The 21578-nt window shown below is 44.0% G+C and overlaps 1 protein-coding gene across 6 annotated transcripts in view; it reads right to left on the reverse strand.

Moving 5' to 3' along the window:
- TJP1 (tight junction protein 1) overlaps positions 1-21578 on the reverse strand; it is a 250808-nt gene that overhangs the window by 178163 nt on the left and 51067 nt on the right. The window contains exon 1 of one of the 6 annotated variants that reach the window (XM_029064653.1): positions 796-861. The exons of the other annotated variants lie outside the window; for them this stretch is intronic. Coding sequence (XP_028920486.1) covers positions 796-843 — 48 coding nt within the window. The 5' untranslated portion in view covers positions 844-861. Of the gene's footprint in view, positions 1-795; positions 862-21578 lie in introns of those variants that run through there. 6 annotated transcript variants of the gene reach the window in all.

A 21578-nucleotide genomic window follows, 5' to 3' on the forward strand; every position in this document is an offset into this window, starting at 1 on the left:
AGGGGAGACAGACATCTGTACAAATAAATTACAGGTGTCTGTATCTCCCTCTAATTTGTAAACTCCTTGTAGTCAGGGATCAGGTCTACCTACTAAATTGTATTGTACTCTCCCAAGTGCTTAGTACAGTGCTCTGCACTCAGTAAACGCTCAAAAAATGATTGACTGATTGATCCAAAAAAGCAGGCTTCTGGAGAATAAGCAAAGTAGTGTGCCTCGTGGATAGAGCATGGGACTGGGAATAAGGACCTGGGTTCTAATCCCAGCTCTGCCACTTGTCGGTTGCGTTACCTTGGGCAAATCACTTCACTGTGCCTCAGTTACCTCGTCAGTAAAATGGGGGTTAAGCCCGTGAGCGCCATATGGGACATGGACTGCATCCAACTGATTAGCTTGTATCTGCTCTAGCACTTCATACAGGGGTCCTGCACACAGCAAGTGCTTAACATATTCCATTAAAAAAAAATCACGATTCCCCCATTTCTAGTTTTCCAGCTGGTATGGGGCAGATTGTGAATTTGTGTTAGATACAGGTGGTTTTGTAAAAATATCTCAGATAAGTATCAAATCTTTCACACACTTGGAGAATGCTCTGAGAGGCATTTGAGCAGCAGTGGACCTTTGACTAAACAACTGGGAAGAATTCACAACATAATATTTACAAGCAATAACATGCTGAGGAAGAATTGGGAATTCTGAGAGAAAACTAAAAGATTCGCAGATCAAAGTCCAAACCCTCATTTCTCTGGCCACGCTACTCTCACGGAGCATTAACAAGGTGGCAAATTAGCTTACCCGGCTAATGGATCTGTTCAGGCAGCAAAGTGGCTGAAACCACTTCATACAGGAGCTTGCCAAAGGACTCAGAGATACTGGCCCGGCCCGGGAAACAGCCCCTTGGCTTACTGGGAAATGTAGTCAAATTACAGGAAACTAGCTCTTTTCCTTGCTGGGAAATGTAGTCAAAACTCCTTTTTCCTTCAGTTGTCTAATAATAATAATAATAACAATTTTGATACTCATTGGGTACTTACTATGGCCCAGCATTTTATCAAGTGCTGGGGTAGAGATAAGATAAGCGGGTTGGACACAGTCCCTGACCCACATAGGGCTCCCAGTCCTAATCCCCATTTCACAAATGAGGTTAGTGAGGCCCAGAGAAGTCAAGTAACTTGTCCAAGGTCACAAAGCAGACAGGTGGCTGGGTGAGAATTAGAACTCAGGTCCTTGGACTCCCCAGGCCATGGTCTTTCCATTAGGCCATGCTTTTTCTCACACTGTTTTGAAAGACAACACAGCCCAACAATTTGTAACTTTTCCCACCACAATCTTTCATTATCTATGAAGATCATGTCCATACTGGGGCCCAGTGTAAGGATGAGATTTAACTGCCTAGAAAGTACAGCGATATTTTCAAAAATATGATCTTGATGGGGGTTGAGTTGAAATCACGACACTGGGTGAAGTTTTCATCATGGAGATGAGAACCGGATGCACCTTATTCTGGAGAGGTATATCCCCATCAGTCAATCAGTCAACTGATCAATCGTATTTATTGAGTGCTTACTGTGTCCAGGGCACTGTACTAAGCACTTGGGAGAGTATGGCACAACGATGTAACCGACACGATCCCTGCCCACAGACTGCCCATCCTCTATCCACTAAGCCATGCTGCTTCCATATATTCCGCGAGTATATGAAGGGAAACTATATGATTTCTAAGAGTTGATGTTGTTGGGTTGGCATGGCCTGGGATGATGACAATCCATCACCTCCTGAGTGAACAAGGAGTTGGAAGCAGGAGGTTCCAAAGTTAAATTCAGTAAGAAAGATGGACCTGGGAGGAAGGCAGAGCACCATAGAGCACTGAATCCACAAGCAACCTCAGTCCATCTGCTTCTATTCCTATCAATCAATGGTATTTATTGAACGCTTACTGTGTACAGGGCACTGTACTGAGCACTTGGGAAAGTACAATATGACAGAGTTGGTAGATGGCGATGCTTTGCCCACTAGGAGCTTACAGTCTGCAGGGGGAGACAGACATGGAATAGAAGAAGCAGGGTAGCTCAGTGGAAAGAGCCCGGGATTGGGAGTCAGAGGTCTTGGGTTCTAATCCCAGCTCTGCCGCTTGTCAGTTGTGTGACTTTGGGCAAGTCACTTCACTTCTCTGGGCCTCAGTGACCTCATCTGTAAAACGGGGATTAAGACTGTGAGCCCAACGTGGGACAACCTGATCACCTTGCATCCCCCCCACCGCTTAGAACAGTGCTTTGCACATAGTAAGTGCTTAACAAATACCACCATTATTATTATAAAAAGAAGAGGAAATAGAGAATAAGGATATGTACATAAGTGTTGTGGGGCTGGGGTGAGCACCCAAGTGAGACGGCCATTTTTATGGTGGCGTGGAAATTTAGCACTTAGAGTGGTGCCCAGCACGTAGAACAGTGCTCCAGCACTTTAAAAAGTGCTTGGCACATAGTAAGTGCTTCAAAACTACCATAATATTATTATTATTATTAGCAACAACAGCTATGACAGCAGCAGAACAGGAAACAAAATAGAATAGCTCGCAGCGTGGCTTAGCGGCAAGAGCCCGGGCTTGGGACATGGGTTCTAATCTTGGCTCCGCCACTTATCAGTTGTGTGACTTTGGGTAAGTCACTTCACTTCTCGGTGCTTCAGTTACCTCATCTGTAAAATGGGGATTAAGCCTGTGAGTCCCACAGGGGACAAACGGATTGTCTTGTATCTACCCCAGCACTTAGAACAGTGCTTGGCACATAGTAAGTGCTTAATACCAGAATAATTATTCAAGCACTTAGTACTGTGCTCTACACATAGTAAGGACTCGATGAATATGATTGAATGAATGAATACTTCTCCTAATTCTGGCCCCTAGCTGTCGCTAATGCCGCTTCTGGCTCCTGACCTCTTTCCCATTATATGCCCCCATTGTCTGCCATCATGGGGAAGCAACGGGGCCTAGTGGATAGAGCACGGGCCTGGAAGTCAGAGCGTTCTGGGTTCTAATTCCGGCTCCACCACCTGTCCGCTGTGTGACCTGGGGCAAGTCACTTCACCTCTCTGGGCCATCTGGAAAATGAACCCCACGTAAGACAGGAACTGTGAAAAAAAAAAGAACACGATCCTTCACAGTGATTTAAACATTACATTCCTTGATTTCACTAGCTAAGAAACTCCAGTTAGCACTTCATTAGCACTCCACTAGCCAGAACCAAGCCAATGCTTTCACCATCTGTTTCTTTGGAAAAGGAGAGAATCAAGCTTGCAGCTGAAACATTAACCGTCCCTTAAATATGGAATGAATCATGGGCCCTCACCATAAATATTAACCACTAAAGAACTATCAAGAGGCCTGGTGCTTCTGAAAAAATATCACAATATTTTCAAAAAATGATTTCACCGACACCATCCTTAAAGACTTCAAAAAGAGATTACTATAGTGGAATAACAACTGGCCTACCAAATTATCTAGAAGGCATATACTACCAGGAAGAAAAGCACACTAGAATTCAATTTGCCGTGTAGTTAACTACCGTCACCCCAACATTTCTCTAGTTCAGAAAAAGTTGCAATCATCTGCTCTGACTGACTACAACCTTTCCTTTCCAGTGACGGGTTTTCCAACCACGCTTTTAAATATTCAGGCTTTAATACGCTGTTTTACCATCTTGATGACCACAGAAATGCCATTTTTAGAATACTAGAATATACTTGTATACTTTTCCACCCCCTGCTCTTCAGGTTGCCCACACTTTTGCTTGCCATTTGTCAACCACAACAAGCCCTTCTGAAGGATCAGACAGATGGATGTGTGGGTCTAACGAGTCTCACTTTCTGCCTCATGTTGGCTTTTGTGCCCTTCCGATCCAGTTGCAGAACTCCAAGGTGGCTGTTGGATTGAGCAATCTGGGAAGGTAGAGTAAACCCTAATTAAATAAATCACAACTACCAGCTACTGCACTGAGTTTCTGTCCGTAATGGTTTTTGTAATGGTTTTTGTTAAGCACTTACTATGTGCCAAACACCGTTCTAAGCACTGTGGAGTTACAAGCTAATCAGTTTGGACTCCATCCCTGTCCCACAAGGGGCTCATGGTCTAAGTAGGAGTGAGTACAGGTAACCCCATTTTACAGTTGAGGAAACTGAGGCCCAGACAAGCTCTAGTCCAAGGTCACACATCAAGCAATTTGCAGAGCTGGGATTAGAACCCAGGCCCTTCTGACTCCCAGACCCATGCTCTCTCCACTAGGCCATGCTCAGTTCAACATGATCTGCCCAAGTGTGGTCAGTGTAATAATGGGTTAGATTATTTTTCTATACAGGCACTCCTTTGCGGCAGGTCTTTATCTTGCTCTTTTGACTCAGGTGACAGCTCTACTGTTCTCAGGACTCCTCTCCCTTCCACCTCTATTGGAGTAGCGGAGGCAAGAGAGCACTTTCCACGACAACACTTAATAAATGATAATAACGATGGTATTTATTAAGCTCTCTCTCTGTACCAAGCACTGTTCTAAGCACTGGGGTAGATACAAATTACAAGAAGCAGTTTGGTCTAAAAGAAAGAGCACAGGCCTGAGAGTAAAGAGGACCTGGGTTCTAATCTCAGCTCTGCCACTTGTCTGCTCGGCAGCCTTGGGTAAATCACCTAATTTCTTTGGGCCTCAGTTTCCTGACCTGTAAAATGGGGATTAAGACCGTGTGCCCTATGTGGGACATTGACTTTGTCCAACCTGATTAGCCTGCATCTACCCCAGTGTTTAGTACAGCATCTGGTAAGTGCTTAACAAGTAGTATTAAAGAAAGGGTAATCAGAGCAGGCATAGTCCCTGTCCCACATGGGACAAAGTAGAAAACACTTTCTTCTCCCGTTTGCATATTTATAGCCTTAAGGTGTATGGTCTGTGGTCTGCTCTGCAGCTTCTCAAAGGGAGGAAAGCCATTGTTAAAAAAAAAAGCAGAACATGCGGTAAAATAGGGGCATCAATAGAAAAAACAAATTGTACTGAATTGCACTAATTCCACACCTTATAAAAAGTTCTCTAGTGAATCAACACTTTATGAGGCTAACAATCGAATAACAAAACCTGAAACCGCCTGAAAATGTCTCATCCAGAGAGGTGAAATCAAAGTACTATGAAATTTTAAATCTAATGGAAAAGTAGGGGCTTTAAGAATTCCACCCACTAGGGAGAGATCATCATCATCAGTGGTATTTACTGAGGGGTTATTGTGTGTAGAACACTGTATTAAGCGCTTGGGAGAGTACAACACAGTGGTAGATGAGCTCACAGCTCAGTGAGCTCACAGTCTAGAGGATAGACGTACCTTAGACCATTTCTGGCCCCTATCTTAGACCCCTTCCGTCCTACTGGGGGAAGCACCAAAGCAGCCACAGCAGACACAGAATGAGAGCAGCAAAGAGCAGGAAGCCAAGGCGATTTAGCTTCTTGTGTCTTGTCTTATGCCATCGAATTGTCTCCGACCCTTAGTGACACACTGGACGCATCTCTCCCACAACACCCCACCTCCATCTGCAATCGTTCTGGTAGGGTATCAGAGAGTTTTCTTGGTAAAAAAATACAGCAGTGGTTTACCATTGCCTCCTTCTGCGCGTCAACTCGAGTCTTTACCCTCGACTCTCTCCCATGCCGCTGCTACCCAGCACAGGTGAGTTTTGACCCGTAGCAGATTGCCTGCCACTCACTAGCCACTGCCCAAGCTAGGGATGGAATGGGTAAGGTCTGCTTGATTTTCCCTCCCAGAGTCGGGACTGGTAATAATAATAATAATGTAATAATAATGTTGGTATTTGTTAAGCGCTTACTATGTGCCGAGCACTGTTCTAAGCGCTGGGGTAGACATAGGGGAATCAGGTTGTCCCACGTGGGGCTCACAGTCTTAATCCCCATTTTACAGATGAGGGAACTGAGGCACCGAGAAGTTAAGTGACTTGCCCAAAGAAACTCTCCAGGTGCGACCCTAGGAGGGAGATTTAGCATCGCTTCTCTAACACCACGAAGCGAGTGGGGAGAGGCTTCAGTGGGGAGTCCTGAGTGTGACGATGGGAGAATTTATGAGGATGATCCTCCTGGAACTCACCACAGAAATCTGAGGCTCAGGCCCCCTGGAACAACCATTGAAAACTAGGTTTCTAGTTAGACTTTTTTTTTTTTTGTGGTATTGGGTAAGTGCTTACTCTGTGCCAGGCACTGTACTAAGAGCTGGGGTGGATACAAGCTAAATAGGTTGGACATAGTCCATGCCCTTGTCTCATGTGGGGCTCACTGCCTTAGTCCTCATTTTACTGATTGGGGCACTGAGGCCCAGAGAAGTTAAGCGACTTGTCTATGGTCACACAACAGACAAGCACTGAGACTCAGAGAAGTTAAGGGACTTGTCCATGGTCACACAGCAAAGTGCTGAAGACAGGTTTAGAATCTAAGTCCTCTGGCTCCCCCTCTAGACTGTAAGCTCGTTGTGGGCAGGGAATGTGTCTTATATTGTACTCTCCCAAGCGTTTAGTACAGTGTTCAGCATACATTGTGTTCAATAAATACGATTGACTGACTCTGCCTCTCAGGCTGGTGCTCTTTCCCTTAGGCCATGCTGCTTCTCCACTTCTTGGAGTTTATAAAAATACTGGGTGTGCCTTCGTCTTTAAACTAAACTGGAGATATGTCAGTTCCCTGCTGCTTTGGAAAACTCTCAAGAAGAAAAAAAGAAAGTCCTGGTAAATACCCTGGGACTGTTTTGTCAGGAGACTCAGTAAAAGCAGGTTGCTGTTTCATGTTTGTTTTTACTCTCAATTGTTTATAGTACTTACTTTGAAGCTTGAAGATAACATATCTTTAGTTCAGTTCCAGATTATATGTTCTTAACTCTGCATCACTAAAGTATTAAGGTTAGAAGGTTAAAATAAATAAATATCTCTTGGTGTTAGCAGTAACCATTGTTTGTTTTTCCCCTTCTTCCCCACAGTATTGTGAATTTTTAAAAATTAGATGTTGACAACCAAAGGAAATTCCCCACCTGATTAAAACAATTGTACAGACCGTCAAATCTGTAACCTGAGCAGCCTTGAATCAGCAAGAGGTTTGCAAAAACAACTTCTAAATTAATTATTTGATTAATGTATAAAGTTTAACATGAATTTTTAGTGATACAAAAGAATAATTTAAAACGGAGTAAGTTTTTAGAATACAATGAGGTAAAACATTAGCTCTTCAGGAAGAGTACTTCTGTATTTTATTAATACAGATTTCAAGAAATTTATTTCTGCAAGGCTTGCAAACAGTAGGCACTCAATAAATACCACTGATTGATGTTTTTTCAGACTTCAAAAATGGGAAAACCCTCACTAAGATCTTTTTTATTAATGTGTATGGGGGGGAAGAGAGAAAGAGAGAGAGGAGAGGGAGAGAGAAAGAGAGGGGAGAGGGAGAAAGACAGAAAGAGAGGAGTTGCTACTATTCTTTTTGGTTGTGGCTTAAAAATAATAGGTTGGAATCAGTCAGGTGGGTTATTTATGTTGAGGGAGTAAATCCTCTGGCAAGCAGTGTGCCAGTTGATAACTGATGCTGGAGAGTCTGAAAGTCTTGGGCTTCTCTTTCCTCCTGCCACAAATCTGCAACATCTTTTGGGACTTCTCTGTGCCCACATAAGCTGGTAGTGGGATTGGGAGGTAGGAGTGAGGGAGTGAAAATGCTGATATGCAGTCTTTCAATCAGGTGGACATGCTGATTCCAGCTTTCCAAGGAGACAGGCTCAGAGATGAATGGGTCAACTCGCTCCAAAAATATTCATCTTGTCCATCCAGCCCAATTCCCTCTAATTTTAGGTTGACACTAAATATGTGCTGTCCTCCTCTTACCTTTCTGGCCCTTCATTCTCAGTCTCCTTCAGGGGCTCCTCCTCTGCCTCCCACCCCCTAACTGGGGGGTGGGGGGCGGTCGCTCAAGGTTCAGTTCTGGGTCCCCTTCTATTCTCCATCTACACCCACTCCGTTGGAAAACTCATTCGCTTCCACGGCTTCAACTACCACCTCTATGAGGATGATACCCAAATCTACATCTCCAGCCCTGATCTCTCTCCTTCTCTCCAGTCTCACATCTCTTCCTGCCTTCAAGACATCTCTCCTCATGTCACCTCAAATTTAACATGTCCAAAACAGAGCTCCTTATCTTCCCACCCAAACCCTGTCCTCCCCCTGACTTTCCCATCACTATAGATGGCACCACCATCCTTCTTGTCTCACAGCCCATAACCTTGTTGTAATCTTTGACTCCTCTTTGTCATTCAACCACACATTCAATCCATCCCTAAATCCTGTCGGTTCCACCTTCACAACATCGCTAAAATCTGCCCTTTCCTCTCCATCCAAACCGCTCCCACGTTAATACAATCACTCATCCTATCCCACCTAGATTACTGCATCGGCCTCATTGCTGACCTCCCAGCCTCCTGTCTCTCCCCACTCCAGTCCATACTTCACTCTGCTGACCGGATCATTTTTCTCCCAAAACGTTCAGGACCTGTCACAACACTTCTCAAAACACTCCAGTTGTTGCCCATCCACCTCCGCATCAAAGAAAAAATCCTCACCATTGGATTTAAAGCACTCCACCACCTTGACCCTCCTACCTAAACCTTCCTTCTCTCCTTCTACGACCCAGCCCACACACTTCTCTCCCCTAGTGCTAACCTTCTTACTGTGCCTCCATCTCCCCTGTCTCGCCGCCAACCCCTAGACCACATCCTGCTTCTGGCCTGGAATGCCCTCCCTCCTAAAATCCGACAATGACGCTCCCCTACTTCAAGGCCTTATTAAAGGCACATCTCTTCCAAGTGGCCTTTCCAGACTAAGCCCCATCTTTCCACATCTGCCACTCCCTTCTGCATCACCCTGACTTGCTCCCTTTTCTCTTCCCCCCTCCCAGCCCCACAGCACTTTTGTACATATCTGTCATTTTATTTATTTGTATTGATGTTTGTCTCCCCCCTCTAGTCTATAAGCTCCTTGTGGGCAGAGAATGAGACTGTTTACTGTTGTACTGTATTGTAGCAAACAGTCTTCGGCACACAATAAGCACTCAATAAATACGATTAGACTGTAAGCCCGTCAATGGGCAGGGACTGTCTCTATCTGTTGCCGAATTGTACATTCCAAGCGCTTAGTACAGTGCTCTGCACATAGTAAGCGCTCAATAAATACTATTGAATGAACAGATACCATAATTATTATTAAGAATCAGGAGGCAATCTTTCACTCGCTTTGATCTCCTCCTCTTCGCCCCTTTCCAACCACCATACAGGCTTGTTGAGCTTTCTCATTGGGGCAAAGCCATCTCAGGACAGGAAGCCCCGCAGCTTCCAGGGGAGTGGCAAAGAATGCAGAGCGAGAAGGGGGACAATGGAAGGCTTGGAGCGGTCTAATGACTCACAGACAGCATTGCGTGTGTAGCCTGATCTGATGACATCACGTGTCATGTGCGGATGGCCGATTTTCTGGGCCCTTATGAGCAGCTGGAAATCTAAAGCCAGGCCTGCTCTTAGCACATTCCCCTGCATTCTACAACCCAGCGCACACACTTGGCTCCTCTAGTTCTAACCTTCTCCCTGTGCCACCATCTCATCTATCTCGTCGCTGATCTCTCCCTCATATCCTGCCTCTGGTCTGGAACGCCCTCCCTCCTCATATCCGACAGATAACGACTCACCCCCGCTTCCAAGCCTTATTAAAGGCACATCTCCTCCAAGAGGACTTCCCTGACTAAACCCTGCTTCCTCTTCTCCCACTCCCTTTTGCATCACCCTGACTTGTTCTCTTTATTCATCCCCGCTCCCAACCTCACAGCACTTATGTTCATATCTGTAATGTATTTGTTTATATTAATGTCTGTCTCCCCCTCTAGACTGCAAGCTCACTGTGGGCAGGGAATGTATCTGCTATACTGTTACAGTGTACTCTTCCAAGAGCTCAGAACAGTGGTCTGCACACAGTAAGCGTTCAATAAATATGATCAACTGACCGAATGACTGAAGCGTTTAATAAATATGATCAACTGACTGAATGACTGACTGCACATAGTAGGTACTTGATAAATTCGACTGCATGAATGAACTGAAAACCAGGAACACCTGTAACCTTAGTCTTTTCTGAAAACGAAAGCATAATAGCAGAGTTGCTGATCCCCAGGCATCAGTAGAACTACTGGGGGATAAGATGAGCAAAGAAAGATAATAATAATGACTGTGGTATTTGTTAAGCGCTTACGCTGTATCAGGCACTAAGCGCCGGGGTGAATTAAAGCAAATCGGGTTGGACACAGTCCCTGTCCCACATAGGGCTCACAATCTCAAACTCCATTCTATAGGTGAGTTAACTGAGGCACAGAGAAATGAAACGACTTGCCCAAGATCACACAGCAGTACGACGGGAAGACCACTCTTGCAAAGCGTGTGGCTTAGTGGAAAGAGTCGGGGTTTGGGAGTCAGAGGTCATGGGTTCTAATCCCGGCTCCGCCACTTGTCTGCTGTGTGACCTTGGGCAAGTCACTTAACTTCTCTGTGCCTCAGTTACCTCATCTGCAAAAATGGGAATTAAAAAATGTGAGCCCCACGTGGGACAATCTGATTATCCTGTAATAATAATAATAATAATGTTGGTATTTGTTAAGCGCTTACTATGTGCCGAGCACTGTTCTAAGCGCTGGGGTAGACACAGGGGAATCAGGATGTCCCATGTGGGCCTCACAGTCTTCATCCCCATTTTACAGATGAGGGAACTGAGGCCCAGAGAAGTGAAGTGACTTGCCCACAGTCACACAGCTGACAAGTGGCAGAGCTGGGATTCGAACTCATGAGCCCTGACTCCAAAGCCCGTGCTCTTTCCACTGAGCCACGCTGCTTCTCCCCAGTGCTTAGAACAGTGCTCTGCACATAGTAAATGCTTAACAAATACCATAATTATTATTATTATTACCACTCAAGTTCTACAAAAATGTAAGAAACAATTCTCAGCTATCGAAGCTAAGAAATGATCTTAAACATGACTCCAGCCCTCATTCCTTTTTCAGGTTTTTAATGATTTGCCATTGTTTGGAGAAAGTTCCTAAAGAAGAAAGTTTTTCAAGAAGCAGTGTGGCCTATGGACAGAGCACAGGCCCGGGAGTCAGAAGGACCTGGGTTCTAATTCTGAGTGCACCACTTGTCTACTGTGTGATCTTGGGTAAATCCCTTAACTTTTCTGTGGCTCAGTTACCTCACCTGTAAAACTGGGATTAAGACTGTGAGCCCCATGTGGGACAGGGACTTTGGCCAATCCACTTTGCTTTTATCCACCCCAGAGCTTGGTACAGTGCCAGACAGAGTAAGAGCTGAACAAATAATACAATGATTATTATTATTCCCATAATACAGTACAATCCCAAATCTCAGTCAGACAACCTATTTTACATTTATATTTTATTCTTCATTCATTCATTCAATAGCATTTATTGAGCGCTTACTATGTGCAGAGCACTGTACTAAGCGCTTGGAATGAACAAGTCAGCAACAGATAGAGACAGTCCCTGCCGTTTGACGGGTTTACGGTCTAATCGGGGGAGACGGACAGACAAGAACAATGGCAATAAATAGAGTCGGGGGAAGAACATCTCGTAAAAACAATGGCAACTAAATAGAATCAAGGCGATGTACATTTCATTAACAAAATAAATAGGGTAATGAAAATATATACAGTTGAGCAGACGAGTACAGTGCTGAGGGGATGGGAAGGGAGAGGGGGAGGAGCAGAGGGAGATGGGGGGAAAAGAGGGTTGAGCTGCGGAGAGGTGAAGGGGGGGGCGGTAGAGGGAGTAGAGGGAGAAGGGGAGCTCAGTCAGGGAAGGCCTCTTGGAGGAGGTGAGTTTTAAGGTGAGTTTTAACTTTAGACTAGATATTGTGAGCAGCCTTTCTCTAAGGAGATTTTCTGCAGAAAAATGATCAGTTCTGACCTTGTCTTTCAGTCAAATTCCCCAATGAAGTTAAAAGTAGTTTAATGAGCCCAGGACAAGACTGAATTTGGAGTCAAAGTGTTATGTTGAGAATCTACTGGGATACATATTGAAAGTTACGTACTGTCCGTTCAGGACATTTGATAGGCAAGTGATTAGACACAATTCTAAATACATTGTATTAAACAACAGAAAAGAATTCAAAACATGGAGAGCTACACCAAATTTCCTAAGCACAAGATTTCCAATTCAAAAGATTTTTTTGGAGCTATATAAGCCAAAAAAAAAATTCAAGAAAAGTTCTGGAACAAATGTATCAGGCCCAAGAAAAATATAGCAGAATTGCTTTCCACAAACTGTTAACATTATGTAATGAATTTGGACTTGGAAAACTATTGATTTATTATAAGGGCATACTGTAAGATATCGGTCTAGTTTAGGTTCAGAATGACAGTTCAAACTTTGCGTTTCTAGAACAAAAAAATCCCAAAGATAAAAAAAGTATCCAGGGTATCCTGGGTTTTACAAAGTACAGAGCATAGAGCTTTGCTGAAGCCAAAAGTTATCCTGAATACAACACCACACCACTGATTCTGTTTTCTTCACGTTCAACTTCACAGATGAAGAATAGTCCAGTTTTTTCAGCTAAAACTGTGAAAAGAACTACATGAGGCAGAGTCATCCAATGTCTAATGAACTTTCTAATTTCAGTTAAGCCTGAACTCCTTCAGACCAGCTTCAATAACTACTAATAGACTTATCTACAGAACCAGAGAATTAGAAATTAGGAAGGAATTTAAAGAGATCCTTTAGATCAGTGTCCTGCCTTAAAACTGGTAAATGCCTTCAGAACTACGGAAGACAATTGTTTAATCTATCTCTGAAGGTTTCCAGAGATATGGATCGTACAGAGCTCCTCTTTAGCATTGTTTAATGAGCCATTAGGATTGTATTTGAGCGCTTATTACATATCATGCACTGTTCTAAGCATTAGGGTTGATACAAATTAATCAGGTCCTACATCCTTGATCATATTTATTGGGTGCCTTGGACAGAGCACTTGCAGAGTACAATACAGTTAAAAAAAAATTCAAAAATTTTTCAAAAAACCCACTCAGTTCCTGCCCTTTTACAATCTAATGGGGAGACAGATGAAAAATTGTTTGTAATTAGGAGGAAAGAGAGAATGGAAATCTAGAAAAGTGAGTACATAAGAGCTTAAATAGTAATAGTAATACTGTACTATAAACAATATTATATACATTATATACTATGTATAGTACATACTATATTGTATGTATGTGAAGTGGGAGGAAATCCAGGAAGCGAAAGGCGACTAGAAACAATTCAAGCTTCTTTCCTCTTCAGAGATGGAGAACAACCCGCCAGAAGTCACCTCACAATTAAAAGATCCTCAAGACTTGAGTTTTGACTTTTTCCAAATTCTGTGTGAATTGGAGAATTTTATGTATTTTAGCTCTGGCCACAGATTGCAAGTAGCCTTTAAAATAGTTACCGAATGGAGAGAGCTGAGAGTTGAGGCCTGGGATAGCACTAGTAGGGAGGGAATAAAGGGAGTGGCAAAATTCATTGTTTTCTGTTTCCAAGATCCACAGAGATAAGGAATGCTTAATCTCAACAGGAGTGGTCTGACAATCTAGGGATAAGGACTATCGGGAAAAAGAAATCCTGCCACTCCAGCCTTGTCTGCATAATCTCCCAGTGTTTAGTACCCTGCCACAGTAAGCAGGTAAAACCAACTATGGCTACTACAATGATGGCTCCAGCCAGTGTGACTTTGGGCAAGTCACTTAACTTCTCTGTGCCTCAATTAACTCATCTGTAAAATGGGGATTAAGACTGTGAGCCCCACGTGGGACAACCTGATGACCTTGTATCTACCCCCAGTGCTTAGAACAGTGCTTGGCACATGGTAAGCACTTAACAAAAACCATCATCATTATTATCATTATTATTGGTTCTGTTCATCTGTAGCTGGGATATTCCCTGGGACCAGCAGCCTTGGAACAAACTCTCAGGGATGAAACTACCCCGAGATCTCCCTCCCCCACCTCCCCATCTCCCTCCAACCCCATATCCACTATCTTGTCCTTCTTGGCCATCTCTCAAGAGGAGATCTCCCATCTGTCTTCAAAATTTACCCCTCTTTCTGTGCTTCTGCTTCTCCCCTTCTAAACTTGCACCCACTTTTCTTCTCTCCTTGAGTGCCCGGCAGATGGAGAGGAGCTAGTGTCTGCAGGGAGGACAGGTTCCCCCGACGTTGCCGGGTAAATCATCCAATGGTCTCGGTCTCAAGCACCAACATATTTGCAAGCAGCATAACATGTCTGCAAGCAGCGTGGCTTACTGGATAAAGCACAGGCCTGGGAATCAGAAGGACCTGGATTCTAATCCCGGCTCTGTCACGTTTCTGCTGTGTGACCTTGGACAAATCATTTGTATATAATTTATTACCCTATTTATTTTGTTAATTAGGTGTACATCCCCTTGATTCTATTTATTGTAATAATGCCTTGTTTTTGTTTTGTTCTGTTTTGCTCTGCCGTCTGTCTCCCTCAATTAGACTGTGAGCCCGTTATTGGGCAGGAATTGTCTCTATCTGTTGCCAAATTGTACATTCCAAGCGCTTAGTACAGTACTCTGCACATAGTAAGTGCTCAATAAATACTACTGAATGAATGAATTGAATGAATTTTCAACTGTTTGCTCTCTATGTAATGGTTCTTTCCTCTCTGCCTTCCAACATGTCCATGTCTGCCCAACCTAAAAAAACCTTCCTTGGATTCCACTGCACTTTCTAGCTATAGCCCCATCTCCTTTATCCAAATCCCTCAAATGGGTTGCTTATCAATCCACCAGTGGAATTTACTGAGCGCTTACTTCATCCACATCATCATCATCAATGGTATTAAATAGATGCTTACCATGCACAGAGCACTGTACTAAGCGCTTGGGAGAGTACAGCAGAGTTGGTAGAGATGTTCCCTGCCCTCAATGAGCTTAAGGTCTAGAGGGGGAGACAGACGTTAATGTAAATAATTGGTAATACATAATAATAATAATGATGTTGGTATTTGTGAAGCGCTTACTATGTGCAAAGCACTGTTCTAAGCACTGAGGGGATACAAGGTGATCAGGTTGTCCCACGTGAGGCTCACAGTTTTCATCTCTATTTTACAGATGAGGTCACTGAGGCACAGAGAAGTGAAGCGACTTGCCCACAGTCACACAGCTGGCAAGCGGCGGAGCCAGGATTCGAACCCATGACCTCTGACTCCCAAGCCCGGGCTCTTGTCACTGGAATTCATGCATACATTCATAAGTACTGTGGGGCTAAGGGTGGGCGAATACCAAATGCTCAAAGGTCACAGATCCAAGTGTGTACATGATGCAGAATGGAGAGGGAGCCGGGAAAAAGAGGGTTTAACGGGGAAGGCCTCTTGGAGGAGAAGTGTCGTCAGTAAGGCTTTGAAGGTGGGAAGAGTTGTGGTCTGGCTTATATGGAGGTGTACATTATATGCCCTCTCTATACTGTAAACTCCCTCTAGATTGTAAGCCCGTTATGGGGAGGGAAGGTGCCTTCTAATTCTGCTGTACTGTAGTGTCCCAATAGCTCAGTACAGTGCTCTGCCCATTGTAAGCGCTCAATAAATACCATTGATTGCACAAAGTAAGCAAATACCACCAACTGACCAACTGATATATACCTGCCGCTCCCACTTTCACTTCCTACTCATTCATTCAGTCAATCATATTTACTGAGCACTCACTGCACACAGTAAGCACTCAGCAAATACAATTGAATGAATGAATGACTGTCCCTCTCTGGCATAAGGTGAGATGATTTCAATCTCAAAGCAACGAAATAATAATTGTGGTATGTGTTAAGTACTTATTATGCACCAAGCATTGCGCTAAATGATGGAGTAGATTAGAATACAGTCAGATCACGCATAGTCCCTGTCCCATGTGGGGCAGCCTAAGGGAGGGGAAGGGAACAGGTACTGAATCCCCATTTTACAGATGAGAAAACCAAAGCACAGAGAAGTTAAGTGATTTGCCCAAGGTCACAGAGCAGGCAAATGGCAGAGCTGGGGTTAGAACTCAAATCTTCTCACTTCCAGCCCTGTGTCCTCAGGCACAGTTTCAAGTGAAGAAAAAAGCCCTCAGTGTGTCCAGTTAACAATTTCTAGTGCCTAATATCTTTTAAATTAGGAGGAACTTCTATATGTAAACTACCTCCCTCCCACTGAAACTTGAGCCCATTACTTCTGGCCTATGGAAAATCATTTATCAGCATACCCCAATCTACTGATTCCAATCCCTTTCATCTTTCCTCTCAGTCTGTACTTTCCAATGTCGTAATTAGATTCTTAGGTTCTTCTAGAGCCCTTCCCAGATTCCTACATCATCCCTATGATACTTACATAGCCCAAAAGTTGGCAAGAAGCTGATAAGCACCTAACCAATGCCAAGTAGAGTAGGCGGATTATCTCATGATCCCTGCACGTTCTACTCCATTTCATGCATCCCAGTGTTCTGTTTGCTCTTTTAACAACAGCAATTAATTGTTGACTCATGTCTAATGTGCATTTTGTTAAAGAAGCAGCATGGTCTAGTGGATAGGGCACAGGCCTGGAAGTCAGAAGGACACGGTTTTCAATCCCGGCTCTGCCATTTGTCTGCCGTGTGACCTTGGGCAAGTCACTTAACTTCTCAGTGCCTCAGTTACCTCAGTTCTAAAATGAGAATTAAGATTGTGAGCCCCATGTGGGACAGGGACTGTGTCCAACCCGGTTTGCTTGTAACCAACACAGTGCTTAGTAGAGCGTCTGACACATAGTAAGTGCTTTACTAGTACCACAATTATTATTATTACTATTATTACATAGGACAGGCACTGTGCCTAAATCGATTTGCTTGAGTCAACCCCAGAGCTTAGTACAGTGCCCGGAATATAATAGTGTTTAACAAAGACCACAACTATTTATTAATAATTATTAAAGATTCTTAGATCTTTTTCTTTTGCTCTTGTGCATAGTCATTCTCTACCTTGTAATTGGGGAATTTGCTTTTCTGGGGGAAAAAAGGTGCATATAGAGGACCAGATAAAGGCCTCTGTCAATACAATAATTCAGAAGCCTGTCTGTGAACAAAACTGTTAGAATGACTTGTTTGTCAATTTTGCAAGGAAAGGCAAGTCTCTAAACTTTACAGTCGACTAGATCTCAATGAAATTCTTACACCTGATGAAATACAAACCACCAGAAGTGAACTATAGAGCAGTGTGGCTCGGTGGAAAGAGCACAGGTTTGGGAGTCGGAGGTCATGTGTTCAAATCCCAGCTCAGTCGCTTGTCAGCTGTGAGACTTTGGGCAAGTCATTTCACTTCTCTGTACCTCAGTTACCTCATCTGTAAAATGGGGATTAAGATTGTGTGCCCCAAGTGGGACAACTTGATCACCTTCTATTATCTCCAGCACTTAAAACAGTGTTTTGCACATAGTAAGCGCTTAACAAATGCCATCATTATTATTATTATTACCAGTCAGCCCTCCATCATCTTCTCATAGCTCTATTTCCCCCTCCTCCTTTTCTCTTTCCTCCTCTCAGGCTGACTCCAAAAGGAAATCTTAGGACTACCATCTCAGGGTGCATGGCAGTGGGGCTAATTGTCTAAAATGTGTGATTGATTGGATTATAGATGTGCCCTATCTGATCATCTTCCACCTAACTGAAAGGATTGATTTATTACCGACGAATAAACCGTTCTTTGACTGGCTCCTGCAGATGGGATCCGATTGTTTGAATCTTCGGCTGATCATATGACGCAGGTAATTTCCAATATTAATATATGCATGTCTGCTCCATCTTATCAGATAAGGTAGGGATAGGGAGCTGCATCTGGTGGCTAGGAAGAGGTAAAAGCCTAGGGAGGAGGAGCTGAGATACAGATTATCTGGTCATCTTGAAGGACTTTCACGGGACAAACAGGCCGTAGCTTAAAATGACACTCATCTTTCATTCATTCATTCGATCGTATTTATTGAGAGCTCACTGTGTGCAGAGCACTGTACTAAGTACTTGCGAGAGTACAATATAACAATAAACAGACACATTTCCTGCCCACAATGAGCTTATAATCTAGAGGGGGAACCCTCTCTAACTGTACCCTCTCTCCCAATGTCTCTGACCCTATTCTCTCTCATCTCTTAAAAACACTTGCTCCCATTTGCCTCTTCTCCTTTACCATTATCTTCATCCTCTCATTGGCTCTACTGAGAACTCACCTCCTCCAGGAGGCCTTCCCAGACTGAACCTCCCCTTTCCCTCTGATCCCCCTCTCCCCCACCCTCTGCTCTTCCCCCTTCCCTCCCCTCAGCACTGGGCTCATTAGTATATATTATTTATTACCCTATTTATTTTGTTAATCCAGTGTATATCTCCTTGATTCTATTTATCTTGATGATGTCCTGTTTTGATTTCTTCTGTTTTCCTTTGCTGTCTCCCAAGCTTAGACTGTGAGAGCGTCATTGGGCAGGAACTGTCTCTATCTGTTGCCAAATTGTACATTCCAAGCGCTTGGTACGGTGCTCTGCACATAGTAAGCGCTCAATAAATACTATTGAATGAATGAATTGGCTCCTTTCCTTCCCTCTTCAAGCACCCTCAAATCCTCTCTACACTAAAAACTACTTCCTCTACTTCCTTCCCCTTCCCTTCCAAATTCTTGCTTTAAATTCCTCTCCAACTCTCTTCTCGGTCCACTGAAGTCTTCACCCTCTCCACTCTCCCAAATCACCAATGACCTTCTCAAACTAAACCCAATGGGCTCTAAACTGTTCTAATCCTCCTCAACTCTTCAGCTGCCTTTAACACTGTGAATCACTCCCTTTGCTTTAGAGTGCATCTGCTCATGGCTTGGCTGACTTGGCATTTTGCTGACTTGGCACTCTCCTGCTTCTCCTCCTACCTCCTAGACAGCTCCTTTTCTGTGAATCATGGGTGTGTCAGCAAAGATCTGTGCTGGGTTCTTTGCTCTTTTCCCTTTTAGACTGAAAACTCAGTGTGGGCAGGGACCCACACTGTGTCCGTGTCTCCCAAATCCATTGCGTTGTATTCTACCAAGCATTTACTACAGTGGTCTGCACACAGTAAGTGCTCGATAAATACCATTGATTAATAGATCCACTCTCCTGGGGAATCAATCCACTTGTACTGGTTCAGCTACCATCTCTACGTGGTTCATTCACAAATCTATCTCTCTTGTCATGACCTCTTTCCTGTCATACAATCCCAGAACTCGTTTCACCTCCAGGACATCTCCACATGGATAGCCCGCTAGCACCTCAAACTTAATGTGTCCAAAACTGAACTTCTCATCTTACCTTCTAAAGCCCTCCACTCCTCTTGACTTCCCCAGCTCCTCTGACAACATCACCAATCCTCCTGGGACTGAAGCCCGCAACCTTGGAATCATCCTCAAATCTTCACCGTCTTTCTCACATCCAATGTACTGCTAAAATCTGCTAATTTACCTCAAAAATATTTCCCAGATTAGCTCCTCTCTCCCCACTTTCTCTCCACCCATGTAGTCACTACTCTGGCCCAAGCGCTCATTATACTGAGATCTATCTACCGTAATGATCTCTGGTCTGGCATCCCTGTCTCCAGCTTCCCCATTTCAATCCATAATCAAAGATCTCATTCCTAAAATATCACCCATCACACATCTCCCCACTCCTCAAACGACCACTGAGGATAGTACCAGTGACAGCCTATATTTTTCCACAGTTTTCTAATGGTTTTTGTTAAGTATTTACTATGTGCCAGGCTCTGAACTAAGTGCTAAGGTAGATACAAGCTAATCAGGTTGGACACAGGCCATGTCCTCCAGGTTGCTCAGTCTTAATCCTTATTTTACAGATGAGCTAACTGAAGCCCAGAGAAGTGAAGTGACTTCCCCAAGGCCACCGAGTAGACGAGTAGTAGAGCCGGAATTAGAAACCAGGTCCTTCTGAATCTCAGGCCCGGGCTCTGTCCACTAGATCAGGCCACTTCTCACATCCAGAAAAGACAATTTATCATTGGCTTTAAGGTCCTCACCAGTTGTCTCCACCTTACCTACTGACTCCTCACCACCCGGCACTCTTCTTGCACCCTCTGCCTGTAAACTCATTGTGGGCAGGGAACATGTCTTTTTATTGTTATATTGTACTCTCCCCAGCGCTTAGTACAGTTTTCTGCATACAGTAAGCACTCCATAAATACGACTGACTGACTTTACTCCACCCAGACCCAAGTCCAGCTGTACCCTAATCTTGTTCGTCTACCTCCAATCCCTTGCTGGTGGTGTTCCCACAGCCTGGAATTCCATCCCTCCTCCTCCCCTGTTATCTGCCAGACCTTGCTCCTGCCCCTGTCTCTCACTCTCTCCTTCTCTTTGTGTTTCCCATTGCTAATTTTTTTTTCTCTACACTCTATACTCTTTTCATTGCTCACGACTAAAAGAGCCCCCCGGAAGCCTCGTCTCACTTTGAGCTCCAAAAAATCTGGTCTAATTATCCTAAACTCAGGGACTTCCCCACCTCCAACCTGAGACTGAGCCATAAACTTCAGGTCGGGATTACCAAAACACTGGGTGTCAGCACAAATGAACCCGGGCAGCCCATACCATAATAATGATAATACCTTCTCTTTGTGCTGCAGTTCCCTCATCTGTAAAATGGGGATTAAGACTGTGAGCCCCACATGGGACAACCTGATCACCTTGTATCCTCCCCAGCGCTTAGAACAGTGCTTTGCACATTGTAAGCACTTAAGTCCCATAATTATTATAATAATAATAATAGTATTTTTTAAGCACTTACTATGTGCCAGGTATTGTAGTAAGCGCTGGGCTGGGTACAAGCAAAACTGGTTGGACAAAGTCCCTGTCCCACATGGGGCTCAAAGTCTCAATCCCCATGTTACAGAGGAGGTATAACTGAGGCACAGAGAAGTGAAGTGACTTGCGGACGAGTGGCAGAGCCGGGATTAGAATCCAGATCCTTCTGACTCCCAGATCTATGTTCTATCCACTAGGCCATGCTGGGGGAATGTAGGGAGGGAAGGCAAGACTGAGATCTGATGTTAACAAGAAAAGGACAACCTTCCTCCCTGTGAACAGACCTTTTCAGGACTGTGTTTTCAGCAGGTTTTTTTCTGTCTTTGGGCCCACTAGACCAGCTAATCGGCAGACCATTTGACATTGACTGCCAATCAGCAGAGAGAGGTCCACTATCCCCCATCTAACTATGTATATACATGGAGGCTTTATTCCTTTCCACTTCTCTTTTCACAAAGGGAAAGTAATATATGCAAACTCCACCTCATATACATCCAAAAATGTTAAGAGCAGGAATATATTTCCATCCACTCTTTATTGTACTTAAAAATCACACAGAAAATATGCAAATTCCTTCTATATTTGTCCTCTAATAGGTCCTTTATTGCTGGCGGGGGGGGACGGTGGAAGTATTTCTTGGGAATCAG

This window comes from Ornithorhynchus anatinus, chromosome 5 (genome assembly GCF_004115215.2).
Source record: "Ornithorhynchus anatinus isolate Pmale09 chromosome 5, mOrnAna1.pri.v4, whole genome shotgun sequence".
Lineage (NCBI taxonomy): Eukaryota > Metazoa > Chordata > Mammalia > Monotremata > Ornithorhynchidae > Ornithorhynchus > Ornithorhynchus anatinus.